This window comes from Haliotis asinina, chromosome 8, assembly GCF_037392515.1.
Source record: "Haliotis asinina isolate JCU_RB_2024 chromosome 8, JCU_Hal_asi_v2, whole genome shotgun sequence".
Lineage (NCBI taxonomy): Eukaryota > Metazoa > Mollusca > Gastropoda > Lepetellida > Haliotidae > Haliotis > Haliotis asinina.
In genome coordinates, this window is record NC_090287.1 from 15,302,566 (window position 1) to 15,323,479 (window position 20,914).

The 20,914-nt window shown below is 41.1% G+C and overlaps 1 protein-coding gene across 1 annotated transcript in view; it reads right to left on the reverse strand.

Moving 5' to 3' along the window:
- Positions 1 to 20,914, reverse strand: part of LOC137293628 (transmembrane protein 179-like) — a 40,297-nt gene that overhangs the window by 5,549 nt on the left and 13,834 nt on the right. Inside the window, exon 2 of the mRNA XM_067824288.1 lies at positions 121 to 332. Within this exon, the coding sequence (XP_067680389.1) occupies positions 121 to 332 (212 nt within the window). The remainder of the gene's footprint in view (positions 1 to 120; positions 333 to 20,914) is intronic.

The window sequence follows — 20,914 nt, forward strand, 5'->3', positions numbered from 1 at the left end:
CAATAATGAAAGCAATACTCTCACTCAGTTTATCACCTTACCCATATGGAGTAGATGACGGCAACATTCAAGTTGATTACTGTGACGTTAACGTCACCCCTGTCACCTGAGACTACTTACTCTTTGTTTTTCTTCTGTTTAAAATACAAGAACACGTAGCCGCCTGCTGCGACGCTGGCGTAGATGAGAGAGAAGGCGACAGCGATGATGATGTTGTAGTCACAGACGGAGGCGTCAGATGGGAAATGAACTCTAAAATACCGGTATCTAGGCGTGACGGTGACATTGTAGGTGACGTCTGCGTACAGAAGACATCGGTGACCAAAGCTGATCTGGAAAACGAGGCATTAAAATGAGAATCCTACGTATACATAATGTCCCACCTACTTTCACGTCTAATTGTGAATGGATGGTTTTGAATCATTATGATACTGAACTTAGCCATATTCTAGCTTCATGACGCTGGTCGGTAAATAATCGATTCTTCATATAACAGTCAAGTGATAGATAGATAGATAGATAGATAGATAGATAGATAGATAGATAGATAGATAGATAGATAGATAGATAGACAGATAACACTTTACCCGAGAGAAAAGTCTTTTTACATTCACTGAGTCATAAAAAGTAACATTAAACAACAATTAAGAAAACAACGAACATATCAAACACATATAATGACGAAGTTAATTAAATGTGTATTGTGAGTAATAACAAGTTAGTAATAACTATTTATCACATATGCTATTTAAAAGTATAGCTTATGTTTAATGGTGTGTGTGTGAGAGAGAGAGAGAGAGAGAGAGGGTGGGGGTGGGGGATTCTACAGCGGTGGTCGACATCATACATAGGTATCATTTATCACTTGACACAGTTTATACATACCGACGTGTTTTTAGTCTGACTCGACTTCTGAATCCATCAATGCTTTATGAGTTTAAGATAAAAATTATTTGATGATTTGCATGACGTGATATCATGATGAAAAGTGTACTATACACTATACATGTAGGTTTAGTGTAAGGCACGATAATGATTCTAACCGTTTAGGACCTAAGCATACTGCAAGGCAACGTGTATCTATGTATATTTAACCCCCGCACCACCTCTCTTGTAAGTAAATCACAGCCGTATTTGCTGAGCTGTCACTGGAGAGGCTGATAGTATTTACTTGTCGATGTCAAGTGGATCTTCACCCACCTTTTGTAGATTTCAGTTGTCAATTGTATACAGGTCAAGATCTTGGTGCAGAGCTTTCATCGGAGTGAATGTTGATATGGTACTTCGATGAATGTGAAACATGATGTAAAAACAAGCAAACGTTGCAGGTTTTCATTCACGATAACTATGCAGGACACCAATGAGACTATATGCGATGACAGTCAAGGTGAGGCATAAACAATTCCACAATGTATTAGAGTATTCAAGTCTTATATCATGGAAATATATAGAGAGGATAGCCAAACATTATTCTAACTGAAAGTGAGGGGCGGTGAGGTAGCCTTTTGGTTCAATCGTCCGCTTGTCATGCTGAAGACCCGGGTTCGATTCCCCACCTGGGTACCACGTGTGAAGCCCATTTCTGATGATATTGCCGGAATATTGTCAAAAGCGGCGTAAATCAATACTCACTCTACCTTTGCGAGGGCGCTTAGACACCTTGCTTTTTAACATGGTGGGTAATTATATGTGCGTGCGCGCTCGTATGTGTGTGTGTTTGGGTTGTGGATCTGGTGGCCATCCGACAATATGTAGTAATCAAGAACACACTGTCAGTATTTAGCACTTATTGGGACAAATTCTTGTAGTTTTTATTACACATGTAGCGTAGTCAATAAGTAACAATTCAAGCCCCCAATCTCAATGGATTTGATTTTGAAATGCCTCAGATATCACACCCAAACCTCACTCCATGACCATTCCGGAGCATCGAAACAACGGTTTCAGGCTTGAGGAATGACACAGATCGGGAGATAACTCTGATAGACAACTAAGAGATAGGCCTGTTGAATCGGTAGAGTGCCTGGTAGTTTATGTTTACATTTGCAGGTGAGGATTTGCTGTTTAACTATAGATGTATTAACCATAGATAAGTATACATGTATGTTTAATCAGATGTTGCAATCAGATATACGTTATTATGATTTGAAAGCGTATTCACTACACAACTTCCAAGTTGGAGACCTTGTATTGAGATATCTGGACTAAAGAACTACCACAGCCTTCCTGATCAATGTATTCAATTCACACTGTATTCAACACGATAATGCATAACACTTGCGATAGGACTGACTCACAGAAACACAAACATATATCTTAATAACTGTCGCTCCTGGTTGCTGTCATTTACACAACACTGATAGACGTAACATTCAATTTCGCCGTCCTTAATTTACATCACAACGATACCCGACACCTCCATTGTCAGTTGCTGTCATTTCCATAATCTTTATAGCATTTCAATTTGCTGTCACTGACTAGGCCATGGTCTGCGCCAGGTGGTTTCGCTTTCATTTCATGTGATATGGATTTTAGACAGAGAAATTAACACGATAAAATTAATTTCACAAATTAATTTCACTGTATTTACTCATAGAACGTATATCTGAGAGTGTGAGTGAGTTTAGTTTTACGCCACATTCAGCAATATTCCAGCTATATGGCGGTGGTCTGTAAATAATCGAGTCTGGACCAGACAATCCAGTGATCAAGAGCATGAGCATCGATTTGCGCAATTGGGAACCGATGACATATGTCAACCAAGCCAGCGCGCGTGACCACCCGATCCCATTTGTCAACTCTTACGACAAGCACAGTCGATTTTTATGACAAGCATGGGGTTGCTGAAGACCTATTCTACCCCTGATCTTCACGAGTCGGACCAACGTATAGCAAAGTAATTAATATAAGACTTCCTGAATGATTATCACTTATTTATATAACTATAATTTGCGGATATATAAATCTAATCCTATATTTATATATAAGGCTTCATGACCAGTTGCCACCTCTTTGAGGAAGGAATAAGAACGGATAAAGATGAGAAAATAGTGAAAAATCTCACAACATATGAACTTAAACTTTACATGTAACATATGTTATATTTGAGATTACACTTTCTAAGTTAAGTACAGATTCTAGTACTATCCTGGATTCGCACCCACACCCTCAGAGTCAGGCAGATAATCGCCAGCACACAAAGTCAGCCGTCCAACCCACTCAGCCATCGCGACTCATCTGTTGAACAGCCACAGTAAGTCAAGAACGCATCTATAGCCCTTCGTTCGGATGGCATATGGGAGTCATGTCCTTATAAGGTTGTTGTCCTAGCTGTACTGGTTTTATAACCACATGTCCATTTATAATCTCATGACCCACACTTCTGCTGGAAAAGTTTGCCTGATGCTGACTCTGCATAAAATTATATTTACTAACTCAGACCTATGTCTACTTCATGTGTATTGCTGATTTACTATGAAACGTGTTGAGTATATATATATGTGTATGTACGTCCTTTGATTAACTGCCCCTTGTAATGTGGACACAACGCCAGTGTGTACATATAGCTGGTCCACCATGACCCTTGAAACTACTTGACAGGCCACGTACTGCCACCAATATGTGTCACTGGCACAGAACCTTCACAGACACTCGTGTTTGATTCATGCTACTAACACTGTTGACACGTGTAGTTATATACTAATCACAGTAATATTAAGCCTAGAACACCCGCATAGCTTAACTACAGCAATGTGAAAGCAACCTTAACTTCTTTAGAGCAGAATACACACACACCTATGGTATGTAGTAAAATGAGAGAAGATACCAAATCTTGTTACTAGGTCACGAAAATATGTGCTATGCTATTTCAGTGTTGTAGTGAATGATGTTTTACGCCGCTTGTAGCAATATTATAGCAATATCAGGGTGGGGTTCCCCACTCTTGAGAGTAGAATATAACCATGTGGCGAGCCCAGGAAAATGAAGTTACCATACGTTGTTATCGCGTCACGAAAATATCATATGCTATTTTCCTTACAATATACCATTTTAGTGTTGTGGTGAGTGAGTGAGTTTAGTTTTAACCCGCTTTTAGCAATACTGCACCAAAATCACGGCGGGCTTCATCATGTGGAGAATCGAACTCGAGTCTTGACTCGGCGCCACGAGCGAACGCTCTAACCACTCGGCTACGGCAGTTATTTATACATTGTTGTAGTTATTTTAATCACTGTTACCATACTTGAAAACACATAAAACAGAAACAGATAACTCGAACTTCAGTATCTCGACATATCGTTTAAGACGGAGTCCTTTACAAACATTGATTACTCTCAACCGGTCCTGTAAATCTGTTAAAAACTGTTTAATCGAAATACATCCGACGGCTATCGAATTTCACTAGGATCGCACTATAAATTATTTTGACATAGTTGATCACAACATATTTTACTGGTTGAGCTTCTAGTAATTTTCTATTGTGATAATAACCGTGTTTTATTTTGTGCAGTACGTATTTTTATACAGTACGTCAATGTTCGTCTTAATATCTAGTGTAGCAAACGTTTTCCTTCCAGCTTGTACCTTTGTGTTTTCTGCTCATAAATACGGCCGCTGATCCATGGTGTTCAAAGCTGGCCTGCTCACGTAATGAAATTTATAGTGAGGCTGTTTTAGACGGGCGGTAGCTGGTTGAGCAAATGCAGTTGTTTACTTGTCTATTTCAGCCGTCAGCTAATTCAAGGTTTATAGTTGATGCGCTGGCAACGATCTGTCATCTTGTTGAGCAATACTACAAATTACAATGTTTTGGCGATGAACTTGTATGGTGAGGTGTCGTTGGACGGACCATTTTAAATTCTAGATCCCCCCTGCCCTTACCCCTCTAATGGTGACAATATACCAATAAAAGAGGGAAAATACATCTACTCGTGGACGAGAGGAGTTGAAAGTACCCCTATTATCTATTTTCCCAAGCCCAACTGTTGCGGCTTTCTGCCTGCATTCAGTTGCCCTATTCTATCCCTTTGCCTCTCGTAATTTTATGAATAGTAGCCATTTATAAAAAGGTCCTGAAACTTATAACTGTTAATCTGCACAACTCAACACTTTGATAACCTAGGTCAGCGTGACACGGCCCTTGCGAACTGTAAAAGCTATGTCAGATGCACTCGTGTTTTCTCAAAACACTAAGCACATGTTTGTGTGACAGAAACGATTTCATCTGAATGCACGTCAGCCTGAGTGTGTCGGTGCCGTGACTGTCACTAGTTCAGGTGTACCTGTTTCAGTATCATAGTATTTCGACCATCGCTCCCTTGTATGAACCCAGACCATCGTCAGTCCGATCCTCGAACAGACTAATGGCCATCGTCACTCCAGTCCTCCTACAGACTACTGGTCATCGTCACTCCTTTCCTCGAACACACACTAACGACCATCGTCACTCCAATCCTTGAACACAGCCCGAGACTAACGACTATATCGTCAGTCCAATCCTCGAACAGACTAATAGCCATCGTCACTCCAATCCCTCAACACACTAACGACCATCGTCACTCCAGTCCTCGAATACGGACCAACAGTCACCGTCCCACCAATGAACCCTCGAAAACAGACTAACGACCATCGTCACTCCAATCCCTCAACACACTAACGACCATCGTCACTCCAGTCCTCGAATACGGACCAACAGTCACCGTCCCACCAATGAACCCTCGAAAACAGACTAACGACCATCGTCACTCCAATCCCTCAACACACTAACGACCATCGTCACTCCAGTCCTCGAATACGGACCAACAGTCACCGTCCCACCAATGAACCCTCGAAAACAGACTAACGACCATCGTCACTCCAATCCCTCAACACACTAACGACCATCGTCACTCCAGTCCTCGAATACGGACCAACAGTCACCGTCCCACCAGTGAACCCTCGAAAACAGACTAACGACCATCGTCACTCCAATCCCTCAACACACTAACGACCATCGTCACTCCAGTCCTCGAATACGGACCAACAGTCACCGTCCTACCAATGAACCCTCGAAAACAGACTAACGACCATCGTCACTCCAATACCTCAACACACTAACGACCATCGTCACTCCAGTCCTCGAATACGGACCAACAGTCACCGTCCCACCAATGAACCCTCGAAAACAGACTAACGACCATCGTCACTCCAATCCCTCAACACACTAACGACCATCGTCACTCCAGTCCTCGAATACGGACCAACAGTCACCGTCCTACCAATGAACCCTCGAAAACAGACTAACGACCATCGTCACTCCAATCCCTCAACGCTCTAACGATCATCGTCACTTCAATCCTCGGACACACACTAACAACCATCTGTGTTATTGAACAGGATTAACGTAAGTCGTTACGGAATGGAATTAAAACCAATCGTACGTCTGTCTTAGAGTATTTGAGATGCGACATAGGTCCATTGTTAAGGTTTTGGGATTATAGACTTGAAAAAAAGGCTCAATTAAAAGATGTTGAGGCATGTTTTGGTAAGGATTTGGTATCCAGGTTATCTTACCTATGTAAAGGGTGCTGATCACGAAAAAAACTGGGATACCAGGCTGAAAAATGTATTTTTGACCTTCAAAATTAAAGAAACAAAATGGCTGCCAAACTCGCCAAAAGTAGTTGTAGGTGTGCACGATATTTTCACCCAAACCTGTATCTCCACTTTCTACATTTTGAAAACTCCACTTTTAAAGACATTTAAAGAGTGCTTCCGATGAATAAACAGGATTCCAAGCTGACAAAAATGTTTTTGGGGACCTTAAAATTTTAAAAACAAAATGGCCGCCATAGTCGCCTCAAGCAGTGGTAGGCCTGTACGGTATATCATCACCTTTGACTGCATGTCTAATGTCTACAGATGTTGTCAGCTTTAAGAGATGGAAAGTGAGCTAGGAGAAGCAGGAAGACATCTGTAAATCTGGTAGTAACTACAACTGTGCCAGTAGTGATGTTCATGGCATGAGGGATGAGCCGTGCATCAGCGTCCTCATGAGTTGACCTAAGTTGATCCAAGTTAAAACTGGACTTAGAGCACTTAACTGTTTTCTCATGAGCCGTGCATCAGCGTCCTCATGAGTTGACCTAAGTTGATCCAAGTTAAAACTGGACTTAGAGCACTTAACTGTTTTCTCATCGGCAAAGCCGCCAGCCACAATTATCTCTTTATCATGTGGAGCGTTTGCCAGTAACTCTCCAGACAAGAAGCAAGCAATGTCAGCTTTGTTGTCAGGAAGAGCTATAAAATTCTAGGGGTGGGGAAGTGGCACATTTCTGCCTTCCACGATACGTTGTATTGGCCTTGTTGTTTAGGATCTTCGCTGTCTGGTTTGAGATTGTATGTATTCATTTCTGTATCTGTCAAACACAACATCAGTGCGATCATATACTGCACCTGATCTAAAGATGGAGCTGGTGAACGCATCTGATCGCCAAACGATGTTGCATTTGCTGACTTCCCAACAGCCAGAATCTGGGCTTGTCCATCTATAAGTAGAGATGTGGAACTTCCACTCAAGTCAATCCTTGAAGGACAATCAACACCTGAGATTAGAATATCAGCCAACATTGATTTATTCCCTGTCCTGAGAGAACCGTTGGTTTCAGCAAGAGCTACAGGCACTGACATAAGTTCATGCTTCAAGATGCCGTCAAGGTCAACAACACGTCCAGCTGCATATGAGATCATGAGACGCTGAAGAACGTTTCTGTCTTCCTTCGTCACAGTTCCATCATTCCTTGTGGTATGCTTCTGTTCAACACCATATTGGTTCTCAAATGTTGCACAGTTGTTCCTTGGTAGTGGGTTGTATATGGTTTGTCTTCCAGGTGATTCTGTGCTGCTGAGTATCTAGTCATCTGAGTCATCTAGCTGTTGCTTTCCAAGAACTCTTGCATCAAGTAAGGATTCCTGTGTCTTTTCAGTTGCAAGGTCTTTTGTGGCAATGTTTTGGAAGACGCTTGGTTGGACATTAGATGCGAAGACTTGAAAACGCTCTAATATGTTTACAAGAGTGTTCCCGTCTGCATTGTCTCGATGTTGCCCTGCTGGTTTTGCTTGATTGTATCTGAAAATATCCTTGGGGTGAATTTGAAACATATCATGGGTACCAGCTGCAATGTGGGATCTGAGATTGTAAGATAATGCCCATCTGTTCAATGCAGATCCAGAGTTTGTAATGCCGACACTTCCACCTTCTTTCCAGTACCATTCAACCACTCCTGTGCCTGATCTGGATCAACTTGATTGCATGTTCACTCAGAGCGTTTGACTACAAAGTTTCCCTTCTGAAACTCATCTTGAGCAACATCTGGTAGGGATTTCATGTCTGCCACATACACGGGGCCCCACCACCCATAGTTGTAGTGATCATATCAAAGGAAGTATGGTAACATACATGTGAAGGATTGAAGGTGCAGATTGTCATATTACCACTTCAGAAAAAGGACATTCAAAATACTTACAGCTGTGCTCAGTACTGTTCCATAATGTGTTGCTAACTGTCTGAACTATGTAACAGCTAAAACAACTTTATTCCTAAGAATCTATGACAATTTGGATAAAATATATATATAAAGAAAGAAAAATGGGACAAATTATTTATGTAACAAAATCTAATTTATTTATTATTTTCAATGAAAGGTAGTTCTATACCTTTTGGTGGCAACAGTATCAACATAGTAATTGTCCACTGGTCATTTATATTTCAAAATATACAGATGTAAGCATTCCCTAGTTTTGTCAATGAAAGTGTGATGTTTTGGCCATTTTATTTCTTCAATATTGATGGTCGAAAATAGTATTATGTTTCTGGTATTCATTTTTTCATGGTCATCATCCTTCAAATGTTTGAAAACATAAGGTTTCCAAAATTTAGAAAATAGACATGCAGTCAAAGGTGGTGATATACCGTACAGACTTACCACTACTTGAGGCGACTATGGCGGCCATTTTGTTTTTAAAATTTGAAGGTCCCAAAACACATTTTTCAGCTTGGAATCCAATTTAAAGCACCCTTTAAATCACTTTAAGAGTGGAGCTTTCAATATCTAGCAAGCGGAGACACAGTCTTTGGTGAAAATATTGTGCACACCTACCACTATTATATGCGATTTTGGCAGCCATTTTGTTTTTTTGATTTTGAAGGTCAAAAATACATTTTTCAGCTTGGTATCCTATTTTGTGTGATCAGCACCCTTTAAATAGGTAAGATAACCTGGAGACCAAATCCTACTAAAAATGCCTCTTGCTTTACTTTTATCCGCAGTAGGTCCTAGTCTAGATTATGCTTCTGTTTTGAAGGACAGGGTTACAACTGTTGTGCTAAAATAAAAGGTTACGGTGGTCCTAGGCAGACCTGTCTTAAAGTACAGGTTTCCGACAGTCATGTAGCTATGCTAAAGTAGAGGGTTACGACAGTCCTAGGTAGATCTGTGTTTAAGAACAGGTTTCCGACAGTAATGCAGCTATGTTAAAGTAAAGTGTTTGAAATGTTGAAACATGGAGGTCATGACAGTCTGTTTGCAAACAAGTCTCCAACCAATGTCACAGCTGTGCTAGCTTAAACATGTACTACGAAAGTATACTTTGTGTACGGGGTGTGACACAAAACAAATCAGTGAATACACAAGATTCGTTACGCCTATCGTCAACGGCTTCCAGTACACCCATTTCATCCCCATCAGTCAAGCTTCCAGAGTCGTAAGCAGGGCAGGACGGCCACTAAACCAATTGGAGACACAGTGATGGCGATTCCTGTCAACCCTGAGTGGAGCTTCTGTATACACAGGCTTGGTGTTTCAGATGCAACTGATAGCTGAACCTAGAAAAACCTCAACAAATTCCTCCATTGTGAAAGTAACGCGGCGATTAGGAACGAGGTGAATGAGTGGCCATACATTAAAGATACCACGGGGATTATTTATTGGTGGTTGCTGGGATACGGTTTGATGTAGGCCGGGTTTCTGGGAAATGTCGTCTCAAAAATAGCTTTGTTGCTTAGCAGTGCTTTTTTGTGGGGATGTTCATTGTTTGTTTGTGAGACGTTTGGACACATGGTGTGTAGTGTCCGTCTTCACAGGGGAATTAAGTACAGTTTTATAGTAAATTGCAGCTGATGAAGTAAAAAAATGTTTATATAATATAAAGAATTCCTAGTTACCAGGGTTAATTAAAAGGGTGTTAAATACAGTGCAAACCCTTCAAACAGGACCATCGAAATTTAAACCTTTACGAGGTGTTTATACGTAAGGGTTTCGTAATGTCATCCCTGTGATACTTACTGGTTAAGCGGTGGTTGTGACTGTATATAGACCAAATCGTTAAGCAAGATGATTCGCTGGGGTAAATTAATGGTTTAAGCGTTAGTTTGTCACATCGAAGACCCAGCTAGGTTCGATTCCCAACATGGGTACAATATATGAAGCCCGGTTCTGGTGTCCCCGCGGTGATATTGCTGGAATGGTGCTGAAAGCGGCGTAACATTAAACTCACTCACTCACTCGCTTTGACTGACTGGCTGACTGATTGACTGAGTTTGGTTTTACGCCGCTTTTAGAATATTCCTGCAGCATCAAGGCATGGAATACCAGAAATGGGCTTCACACATAGTACCCATGTGACACTCGCTTTGAATATGATGATATGTCGAAGAGTTTTGTTGAAGGCATCGGCTGGTGTTGGATTCCAGTGACATGACCGCTTGTATTAACACTTTCTTGACGCTTGTGATCGCGACCATGTTCAGATAATTTGCATAATCCTGCATACTTAATTTCAAGAGCCACTTGTGGAGAGATACAGACTCGGGTGGGCTGTTCCGTTGTGACATACAAAGCACCCATTTCATTCACAGAGGACTTCTCATGACCTTTAACTAGTTGCCATATATATCTCATCAGTCACGGTGGAGGTTCTGTGAATTTATGTGAGGTTGGAGAAGGTCTTAAGGAAGGCCTCCATATTTGAAGCGTTTATGCCCACTCAGCCGTGCCATTTACGTTTCCTCCCAGGAACACACTGTGTGGGCTTCAGCGTTAACGTCGAGCAATAAACATGATATATTGACCCGTGAATAAACTCAATCAGCAATGTAAACAGCCTTGCCAAATAAACAACACCCATCTGAGATAGTGACTAAATATATACCAAACAAAACTGGTTATCCGATGTGGATGGATCGGAAAGTGTGCTATTGTTGTGTTTTGGGCATACATTTGCAGTGTTTTCGTGGCTGTTCTCAGCCTAGTAAAGTTTTGATAATGTTTGAATTTTTTAGTCACGTTCAGTTCTCAAGTGAACACTTGTATTTATCTCCTTTCGGTTTAAACTAATCAAAATCTGACGTCTTTATGACGAATGACGTCTTTAGAGGTGCGGTGAATAGGCGATCAATGTGTATTGCCTGCGTCACGAAGACCGGAAATACACATATCCACCTACCACCCGGCAAACACCTCCCCTTACCCTGCTCCCTTCTTCCTCGAAGACGCACCCCACCCTAAACTCTTCCCCCCGAGCCGCCTGGTTGCCATATACAGATACGCATTTTCAGTATTTAATTTTCACCCGATGGATTACGTACACCAAGTGCTCATGAGACAATCCTTTGTTTTGTGCACGTGACTTAAGAGTAGACTGTATATTTCTCTGTCATTACCATCACTACATTTTTCAAGAAGAGGTTTATCCAAGACACTTTTGTAACCTCCGTCGTTGAATTTTTTTTATATATATATACGAATTATTTTTTGTGTTTTGTGCAAAAAAAGAAATGTACTTGTGAGGCATTCAGTATTATTTCATGTCTTCCAGTCTTCTGAACCAGTTTATGATTTCAATTCATCCTTATCAAAGAACGTTAAAAAGGTGATTTTTAGATGTATGTTTTGCACAAAAAAATGAACATGGCCATAATATCTGCTACATGGATGACATGTCACAATAAATAAATATACCAACTGTTGCCACCACACATTACTCAATATTTTCCTAACTGTAAATGCATGCTTTTAGACGCCCTCTTCGTTTGAAAGGGGGCATTACTATAAGTAATACTGTTAAGCTTTATGATCTAAAGGTGTTAAATGACGATGAAGAAAGAGGTTGTAAGCGTATGCACTTCATTCTATTACTGACCGTGCGATAACCATATCTGCGATACGTTCAGTTTGCATAGTTCAATATAAAGATAGATGGTGACAGGCAGGTACCTTGCTTGAATCCTTTATCTCATTGGGCCATTTTAGTGAAGATATCTTCTTCATTGCTAAATGTATGTTCAGCGGGATCAAAGAGTGAGTGAGTATGGTTTTATGTCGCTTTTAGCAATATTTAGCAATATCACAGCGGAGAGACACCAGAAAGAGGCGTCACACATTGTTCCCATGTGGAGAATCGAACCCGGGTCTTCTGCGTGACGAGCCACCCCACCGCCCCCGGGATCAAAGAAATATCTTTGAATGTATCCTTTGAAAAGTGATACATTACACTCGGCACGACTCATTAGTAATCCTAGCCATCGATTATACCCACCGAACGAGTCTCTAGACCCACTTAAAATTACCGACTGTTTCGATTTTTAACTGGTTTTACCTGGTTGTAATCCGAGGCCGTAAAGGAGTGAATATTACACTGACATTTCATATATTTCATTACATGAATCATTGAAAGCACTGTGATGTTTCTTGTAGGTTGACTCTTAGTCGACGTTCAAAATTATGGACCTGTATGATGAGGATGGGTCGGGTGACATCTACCACACTTCAGTCACTTTTGACAACTTCATTCCGCGCAACTTTGAATAACCGAGTGACTTCACAACTAACATATTACAAAGCTTTAGGTTTAAAGCTTTTGACTTGTGAGATTCTTTTGTAGAGATTTATTATAGTCAGGATCATCAGACACTCTTTGAAACATATAGGCAAACACTTTAAAATACTGATCTGTGAAGTGGGGGAGGTGCGGTAGAGTAGTGGTTCAAGCGTTCGTTCGTCACACCTAAGACCGGTTCGATTCCTGCATGGGTACAACGTGTGAAGCCCATTTCTCGTGTCCACCGTATTGGTGGATTATTACTAAAATCGGCGAAAAACCAAACACACTCACTAATCTGTGAAACCTCAGAAAGGATTATACTCCTAAGAACAAAATGAACTTTGTCATTACTTGATTAAGTTACACAATCTAGTGTTTCACTGGAGTCAGTGTCTATATCTCAGTGTAAATTAACAACAGACACAACACCCTAACGTTTGCCAATGTGAGGAATGTACAGCTGGAGCTACGTGTTACTGAGAATACAGGGATGGTTTGATGACCACAGACGAGCAATGGCTCACGCTGTGTGCTCAAAACATTGTCCTTTTATTGTTTATCGTGTTGACGTTTCTGGACCCATACCATTGTTGGAAGACCCGAGGATTGGTCAGGAATGTGTTGTGGGATGAAGTGGAGCGATGCATTGTTTTTGTAGGATCACAATAGCATAACGTAGACAATCCGTTAAGAACACTGTCATGTGAACTGTCGTATTTGTAGGTTAACTCTTTCATCAGTGAAACGATTTTAATAGTTAGTATACTTATATTAGTTGAAGTGAAATGGGGTTCAATACCACTGCATATATACAGCGACATGTATGTGTCGAGATACCATGGTCCAGTTGTCACGAATACTTTACTCATTTGACTGAATGTGACCCGAGCACTGATCGTCTTATCTTCTTAAAGCCACACACCAAGGAAGGGAACCACAGTTAGGCCAACCCTTCAGTTGTATGGCCAGGGAACGGACCACTGACCAGTGACCACTCATCACGATATATCAACTAGACCACAGACGCAGAATCGCAGATCAACTAAATCTAACGTACGTGATACCTATTTTGGACACTCTTCATGTTTAAGATGCGCTGCTTGGGCACGTAATTTATTGTGCTGTTTAAGCAATGTGTGATTCATCACAATCCTGTTTACGTTTACCAGAAACCTTTACATAATTCAGACAGCTGGCGTATTGCAGGGATACTAACAAATGGTATTCACAGAGATTCCTGTTTGGACCTTTCACCATCAAACTGTTTATCTAACGGTGTCACATAATGAGTGAGGCCAGGTCCAGTGTTTTCCGAGATGTATGACGTCGTCCCAAGTAAGAGGCATGTATCATTATGTCTGGTTTGTCTGGTCCAGAATCGAACCGCAATCCATCTTCACAAGGATGGACTAAAACAATAATAATTACTGACATTTGTTTAACAGGGCCTTGCCCACAAATCACTCTTACTTAATATGATTTTAGGGGTGTGGCGTAGCCTAGTGGTTAAAGCGTTCGCTCGTCACGCCGAAAACCCAAAGTGGGTACAATGTGTGAAGCCCATTTCTGATGGCCGTGACAATGCAGGAATATTGCTAAAGGTGGCATAAAACTAAACTCACCGACTCACTGGCATGATTTTAGCGATTCGTAACTCCTACACTATAATTAACATACGGTTGTTGTTGAGAACTGGGTCATGTATTGTAAGTATGCTTCATCTACCACCGTTAATTACCAGGGAATTCCTAAACGATGTGGTTAGAACCCTGTGAAAAACTGAAACATTCTCTGTCTAGTCCCTCTTTAAACACAAACGATGCTTGGATAAAGTAACAGGCTGACAGTTTCAAAATGTTATGTCTAGTCAGAACAATTACAACGTTTCATCAATATCGAGATCAACAAAACATGCTTTGTTACACTTTCCAAACAGGCATTCAAATCACTCTTTGTCCTAGACTCTGGAACAGTAGCAATATACTGCAGAAAGTCCCTTCGGACCGTCACTCGACTCCTAGCAGTTAAAGTGTCAACTTTGAATCAATGCTGGGGCTTATTCTCCACATAGACTACAATGTGAAACGTAATCTTTCCTCGATGAAAATTCCTATTCAAATATTCGAAGTTTGTCGAAAGGCTTTTGGCAACATTTGTCCATTTCTGGAGAGATCGCCGAACGTAGCTAAATCTTGTTCGCGACACTGCTGGTCGTAAGTGCACTGTCGACTTTTATTTTGGATGAGGTAATTTGAAGTATGTTGCCTTTTGTCGTAACCTAGCCTGATCTAGCCTTAACGCATGCTTGTCAGATTACACACGCTTGCAATTGGCGTGACTTTCAGATCAGGTGTTTGGACAAATTCAAGGATGTGTGTGACATCCTGTCACCTACAGCGGTGATATTGACACGTTTCTCGGAAACAGACATGTTTCATTCGTGTTATATGATTTTTTAAAATGAGGTTTCAAAATGCAAAAAGGCCGAGTGCTTGTAACATGTATTGAGTGAGAGATCAGTTTTCCTGATACAAGAAATGATCAACGTTACAACGGCAATAGAAATCAAATCATGTATGTTTCTCTCAACGGATTTCAAAGACTGAGTGATTGATAAACCGGGGATAGGGGGTATTTTTACGCCACTTATAGCAGTATCCGGGTAACACCAAGGCATAGATATGTCAAGAAGGGGAGAATCAATCTAGAACCTTGGGTACACTGGGGGATAGCCAAGATGTTTAAAACGTTTGCTCGTCACAGCAAAGCCCTGTATGCGTACAATGTGTGAAGACCTTTCCTAGCGCCGCCATCCCCCACCGGAATACTGGTGGACTACCACGGAAGAGCGGCATAAAACAACACTCATTCAATCCGTGCAACGAGCGAGCACTTTAACCAATCTACTCCGTCGCTGATATATAAATCTAAAACTAACACTGAAGTCCATACATTCGATACAGTGGATGTATTCAGCCCTTTGTTTCAATGCAACCTGCTTCATGTTTCGATTGTGGAGCTATAGCGCTCTGGCATTTAGACATTTCTATGAATATCTTCAAATTCTAATGGAATATTCAATAACGGTTTTGAATTGGCATTGTTTCTTAAAGAAAAATTGTATTTTTCATTACATGTCTCTACCCGCCTTTGCCAAATAAATTATTCACAATTACTGCTAGGAAAACATGAAAATAACGCGGTACACTGAACCTCCTGGCGGAATTGACTGTTCGAACTGGGTGTCTGTCCGATCGTCTGTAACAAAATTATGGCTCGTATAGCTATTGTTAGAATTTACAACTGCAACCACCATGCTCAACATCGCCATCTCTAGTGAATTCCGTTACCTGGCAACGGCTACGTTGGCGGTCATGGTGTGCGTGTTGACATCACTGACAAGTCTATCTACCTCCAGCGTTTCCCCGGGTGAGGTATTTGTCGACATCCGCCCATATTCGCAACGCTAAAGCACATGAGCCGGCGTGAAGCTCACATATCAGTAGAGATACACAGAAGCGCTGTTTCATGCGTGACAGATTGTTGTGGATAGCGTTATACAATAGGGCTGGTTTGTATACAACAGAGTTGTTTTGTATTGAAGCGATTATCAGATTTGAACTCGGGGAAACATTCCCCCATTGTTACTTTATACTATATGTGACAGTTATTTGACGGGCGTTGGACATGACTGGAAGTAAAGGGTTTCAATACTTAATTTGAATACATAATCCTTTGTCAGGTTCCAGGCTGAATGGACAGCCTTTGGTAAGGTACCACCCTAAATGCATAATCATTGTCTAGGTACAACTATGAATGCATAATCATTGGATATGTACTGTCCCGAATACATAATCCATGGGTACGTACCATCCTGAATACTTATCCCATAGGATTGTACCAGTTCCATCAGATAAACCGTGATTAGGTACCCTCCCGGATACATAATCTATGGGAACGTACCATTCTGAGTACATAATCCTTTGGATAGTACCAGCTTGTTTAGGTAACCTGTGGTTAGGTAATGAATACATAATTCTTAGGATTGTACCGGCTTCATCAGATAATCCGTGGTTAGGTACCATCCTGAATACATAATCCTTGAAACCTGAATACATAATCCTTGAACCCTGAATACATAATCCTTGCACCCTGATTACATAAGTCTGGACCCTGAATACATAGGTTTTTGAAATGGTTCGGCTGCGTGGATCACCCTTGTGTAAATTCAGTTATGAAAGGATAATCCTTTTGTCGGTACTTTAACAAATGTAATAGTCTTGTAATAACAAGTGACACAAGTAAATAAGTGGGGTTTTAGCGCCAGTGTTTCACAGAAACCGAGGGTAACAACAAGATCGTCGGTTTCATAAAAGCGTCTTAATTTACCAATGGTGATCCTGAGACAAAACGAGTCATAATATGACATACTGCTGACATTAACGTAATACAGACGACAGACGTGCCAACACGTCTTCAATGAAGACGCTAAATCGGGAAATCATTGGGTTATCCAGTCCTGTAAGAGTTCAGGAAAGGAAACTGGGCATTGACAATGATATTCACTACTTGGAGCTAGAGGTTCCTGTGGTACAAATCTCGAGGTGTGCTACGCTGTGGACATGTTCCCCTTACGGACACATCTAGAAGACGCAGCCTTAATACTAAATACTATGGCCAACTATAGACTAACTTTTAGTCTCTGAATGTATATAAAATTTTGATATAAACAAACAATACGTTTAAACTGGAAAGGAACCCAGGGGAATCCAGTACCTGAAGAAATCTAGACTTACTTACCTATAGGCTTTAACATTGCAACGGCTTCGTGGCAGAAGGGAAAATCATATGGTTCAGAGACTGTGAGACAGACTTGCAAACACGTACGTGTTACCTTACAGACATGCGGTAAACAGACGAATGTACACACTGGTTTCTCGCGAATACGTCATCTGTTATTTGTCAACGTGTTTGGGCTGCTGATGGATTGCAAGACTGTAATCACAGAGACCCATGTCTATATCTAGACTTTTTCCTGTAACTGTCTAAGAGCCCTTTTCACAAACCGATCGTAGCGCTACGATTGTCGTAAGTCCATGTTAAAGTATGGGAGTTACGATCACTTTACCCAACGACTGTCGTAAGTCCATGTTAAAGTATGGGAGTTACGATCACTTTACCCAACGACTGTCGTAAGTCCATGTTAAAGTATGGGAGTTACGATCACTTTACGCAACGGCTGTCGTAAGTCCATGTTAAAGTATGGGAGTTACGATCACTTTACGCAACGGCTGTCGTAAGTCCATGTTAAAGTATGGGAGTTACGATCACTTTACGCAACGGCTGTCGTAAGTCCATGTTAAAGTATGGGAGTTACGATCACTTTACGCAACGGCTGTCGTAAGTCCATGTTAAAGTATGGGAGTTATGGGAGCCCCAGGGTGTTTGTTGTTAAAAACAACCCTAGAAGAAAGACTACCTTAAGACTGCTTCGGTATAGGAGTTACTTACCTTAGCGGTAAGATCGCTTTGAACAACGGTACCCTGGTAGTTCGGGTATAGACTGCCAAGGTCTCACAATGTTGAAGCAATGAAGCTGGCGTTTCTCCTCGCCCTCCCATAGCTTTCACATCCTTCGGGCTCTTTCGGAACATTGCTACCAAGTACGTTTTACGAGTGGCAGACCCATTCTACCTTGGTTTGAAGATTTACTTTACATCACTTCTCTGTCCACAGGAACTGTTTTATCATGTGGTATTATTATTTGTTTGAGGACGAAACCAAATACTGGGTTTCTCTGTGTTCTGCGATTGAACTGAAGCGCAGTGTTGTGCTAAGGATTAGCAAGATCTGGATCTGAACGTTTCCAATCAGAGCTGTCGGGTGAACACCACAGAACAACGTGTTTTGTCTCTCCTCTATATATCACGTGTAAAAGAACGGTTTTAATACAAAGAATTAACCTCGAGATATTCAGTCTGATTTCACTTCGGGGTTCTAATAAAGGATTGGTGTTTATCCAAGGCCTGCCTTCGTGGTGATGTATTTTACCCCAGGGTTGACACAGTCACGTGTATCCTCTCGCACATACTTGTTGGAGAATCACGTGATCCGAACATCTGACAACAGCCGCAGTCTGTATATACGTCTAGACCGATTCCCTGATCCTACTCATGGTGGAGTGTCCCACAAGCACGAACGGGAACCAGTCTGAACATTCCTTGTTCCGACAAACTGTACGACGCCAAATGTACAATATCACAACACTGATTCTTAGCTTAATGGTTCATGTTAAGCTCAAAGTGTCTGCACATAAGGAGGTGTATGCTTATGAACCGAATGATGATCTCAAAGGATATTCTTGCCTCGAAGTATGCTTCACGTCATGTATATGGAAATGTGATCATGAGCTTTTCTACAAAGGGTGAACCAATCAATGGTAACTTTGTTATGAAGTGCACCCAGTCTCGAAATGTATGATATTTTCGTAAGTGCATACTTAAGGTGTATCAAACATATTGAGGTGTTTACTGGTTGTGTATGACTCCCACAATGCAGCCAAACGCCTCGTCATCTAATTAGTGATGCGTTTGAATCGAGGTGTAACACTGTATTTCTTATCAATATGAGTATGTTAATCTGGAAACATTTCTAATGGTAGGTTGGGTTAAATATAAACAAATGAGAGCAAACTATCCTAGTAACAAAATGAAATGTTTGTTTAATAGTATACAAAAATCGTGCTTTTATAAAACCAGGAGTATTTACATGCACACTGCAAAGAACTGACAAGAAAGTTATAACAGTTTTCATGTACAACCTGATATGCAAGGATACCCACTGGCGTAGTTTAAATGCTCAGTAAGGAAGTATAATTATCGTGGCGACTATAAGGACACCAGTTATGCAAATACAAATTTGACCTAGCTGGAATATATATCGTCAGTGCATCCATATATGGTACTACTGTATGTCATGTTTCATCCCAGTTGTGGGGCGGCGGGATAACCCAGTGGTTAAAGCGTTCGCTCGTTATGCTGGATCCGGCGAATGCTTATAAGGAGGTGTAGCCTTTCTGGAGGTGTATGGTTATAATGGAGGTGAATGCTTATAAGGAGGTGTAGTTTTCTGGAGGTGTATGGTTATAATGGAGGTGAATGCTTATAAGGAGGTGTAGTTTTCTGGAGGTGAATGCCTATAAGGATATGTAGCCTTTCTGGAGGTGTATGGTTATAATGGAGGTGAATGCTTGTAAGGAGGTGTAGTTTTCTGGAGGTGAATGCCTATAAGGATGTGTAGCCTTTCTGGAGGTGTATGGTTATAATGGAGGTGAATGCTTGTAAGGAGGTGTAGTTTTCTGGAGGTGAATGCCTATAAGGATATGTAGCCTTTCTGGAGGTGTATGGTTATAATGGAGGTGAATGCTTGTAAGGAGGTGTAGTTTTCTGGAGGTGAATGCCTATAAGGATGTGTAGCCTTTCTGGAGGTGTATGGTTATAATGGAGGTGAATGCTTGTAAGGATATGTAGCCTTTCTGGGGGTGTATGGTTATAATGGAGGTGAATGCTTGTAAGGAGGTGTAGTTTCCTGGAGGTGAATGCCTATAAGGATGTGTAGCCTTTCTGGAGGTGTATGGTTATAATGGAGGTGAATGCTTATAAAAAATGTGTAGCCTCTCCGGAGGTGAATGCATATCTGGAGATGTATGCTTTTGTGGAGGTGTCTGTTTGATCGAGGTGTAGGAAGGCATTAAATTACGTATACCAATTCACATGTAGTGGTTGGTATTGATGCGAGTTGGGTGTGAGAAGTCATGGCTGTTCAGACCGTCTTGGGTGACTTCACTTGGCAGGTCGTCTATTGTTGGCTGTTTAAATATACGAGGTAGAGAGTATAGGCTGACAGACATTCCTGATCCCAAGTTAACAATACACTTTACCTGCACGTATATAGTGAGATACAAGCATTGTCGCTTGGAAAATATTAATCTGAAATGGTTTATTATTGTGTGGCAGTTGACAATGTGGTTGTTTATGACGCTACATATTTACATCGA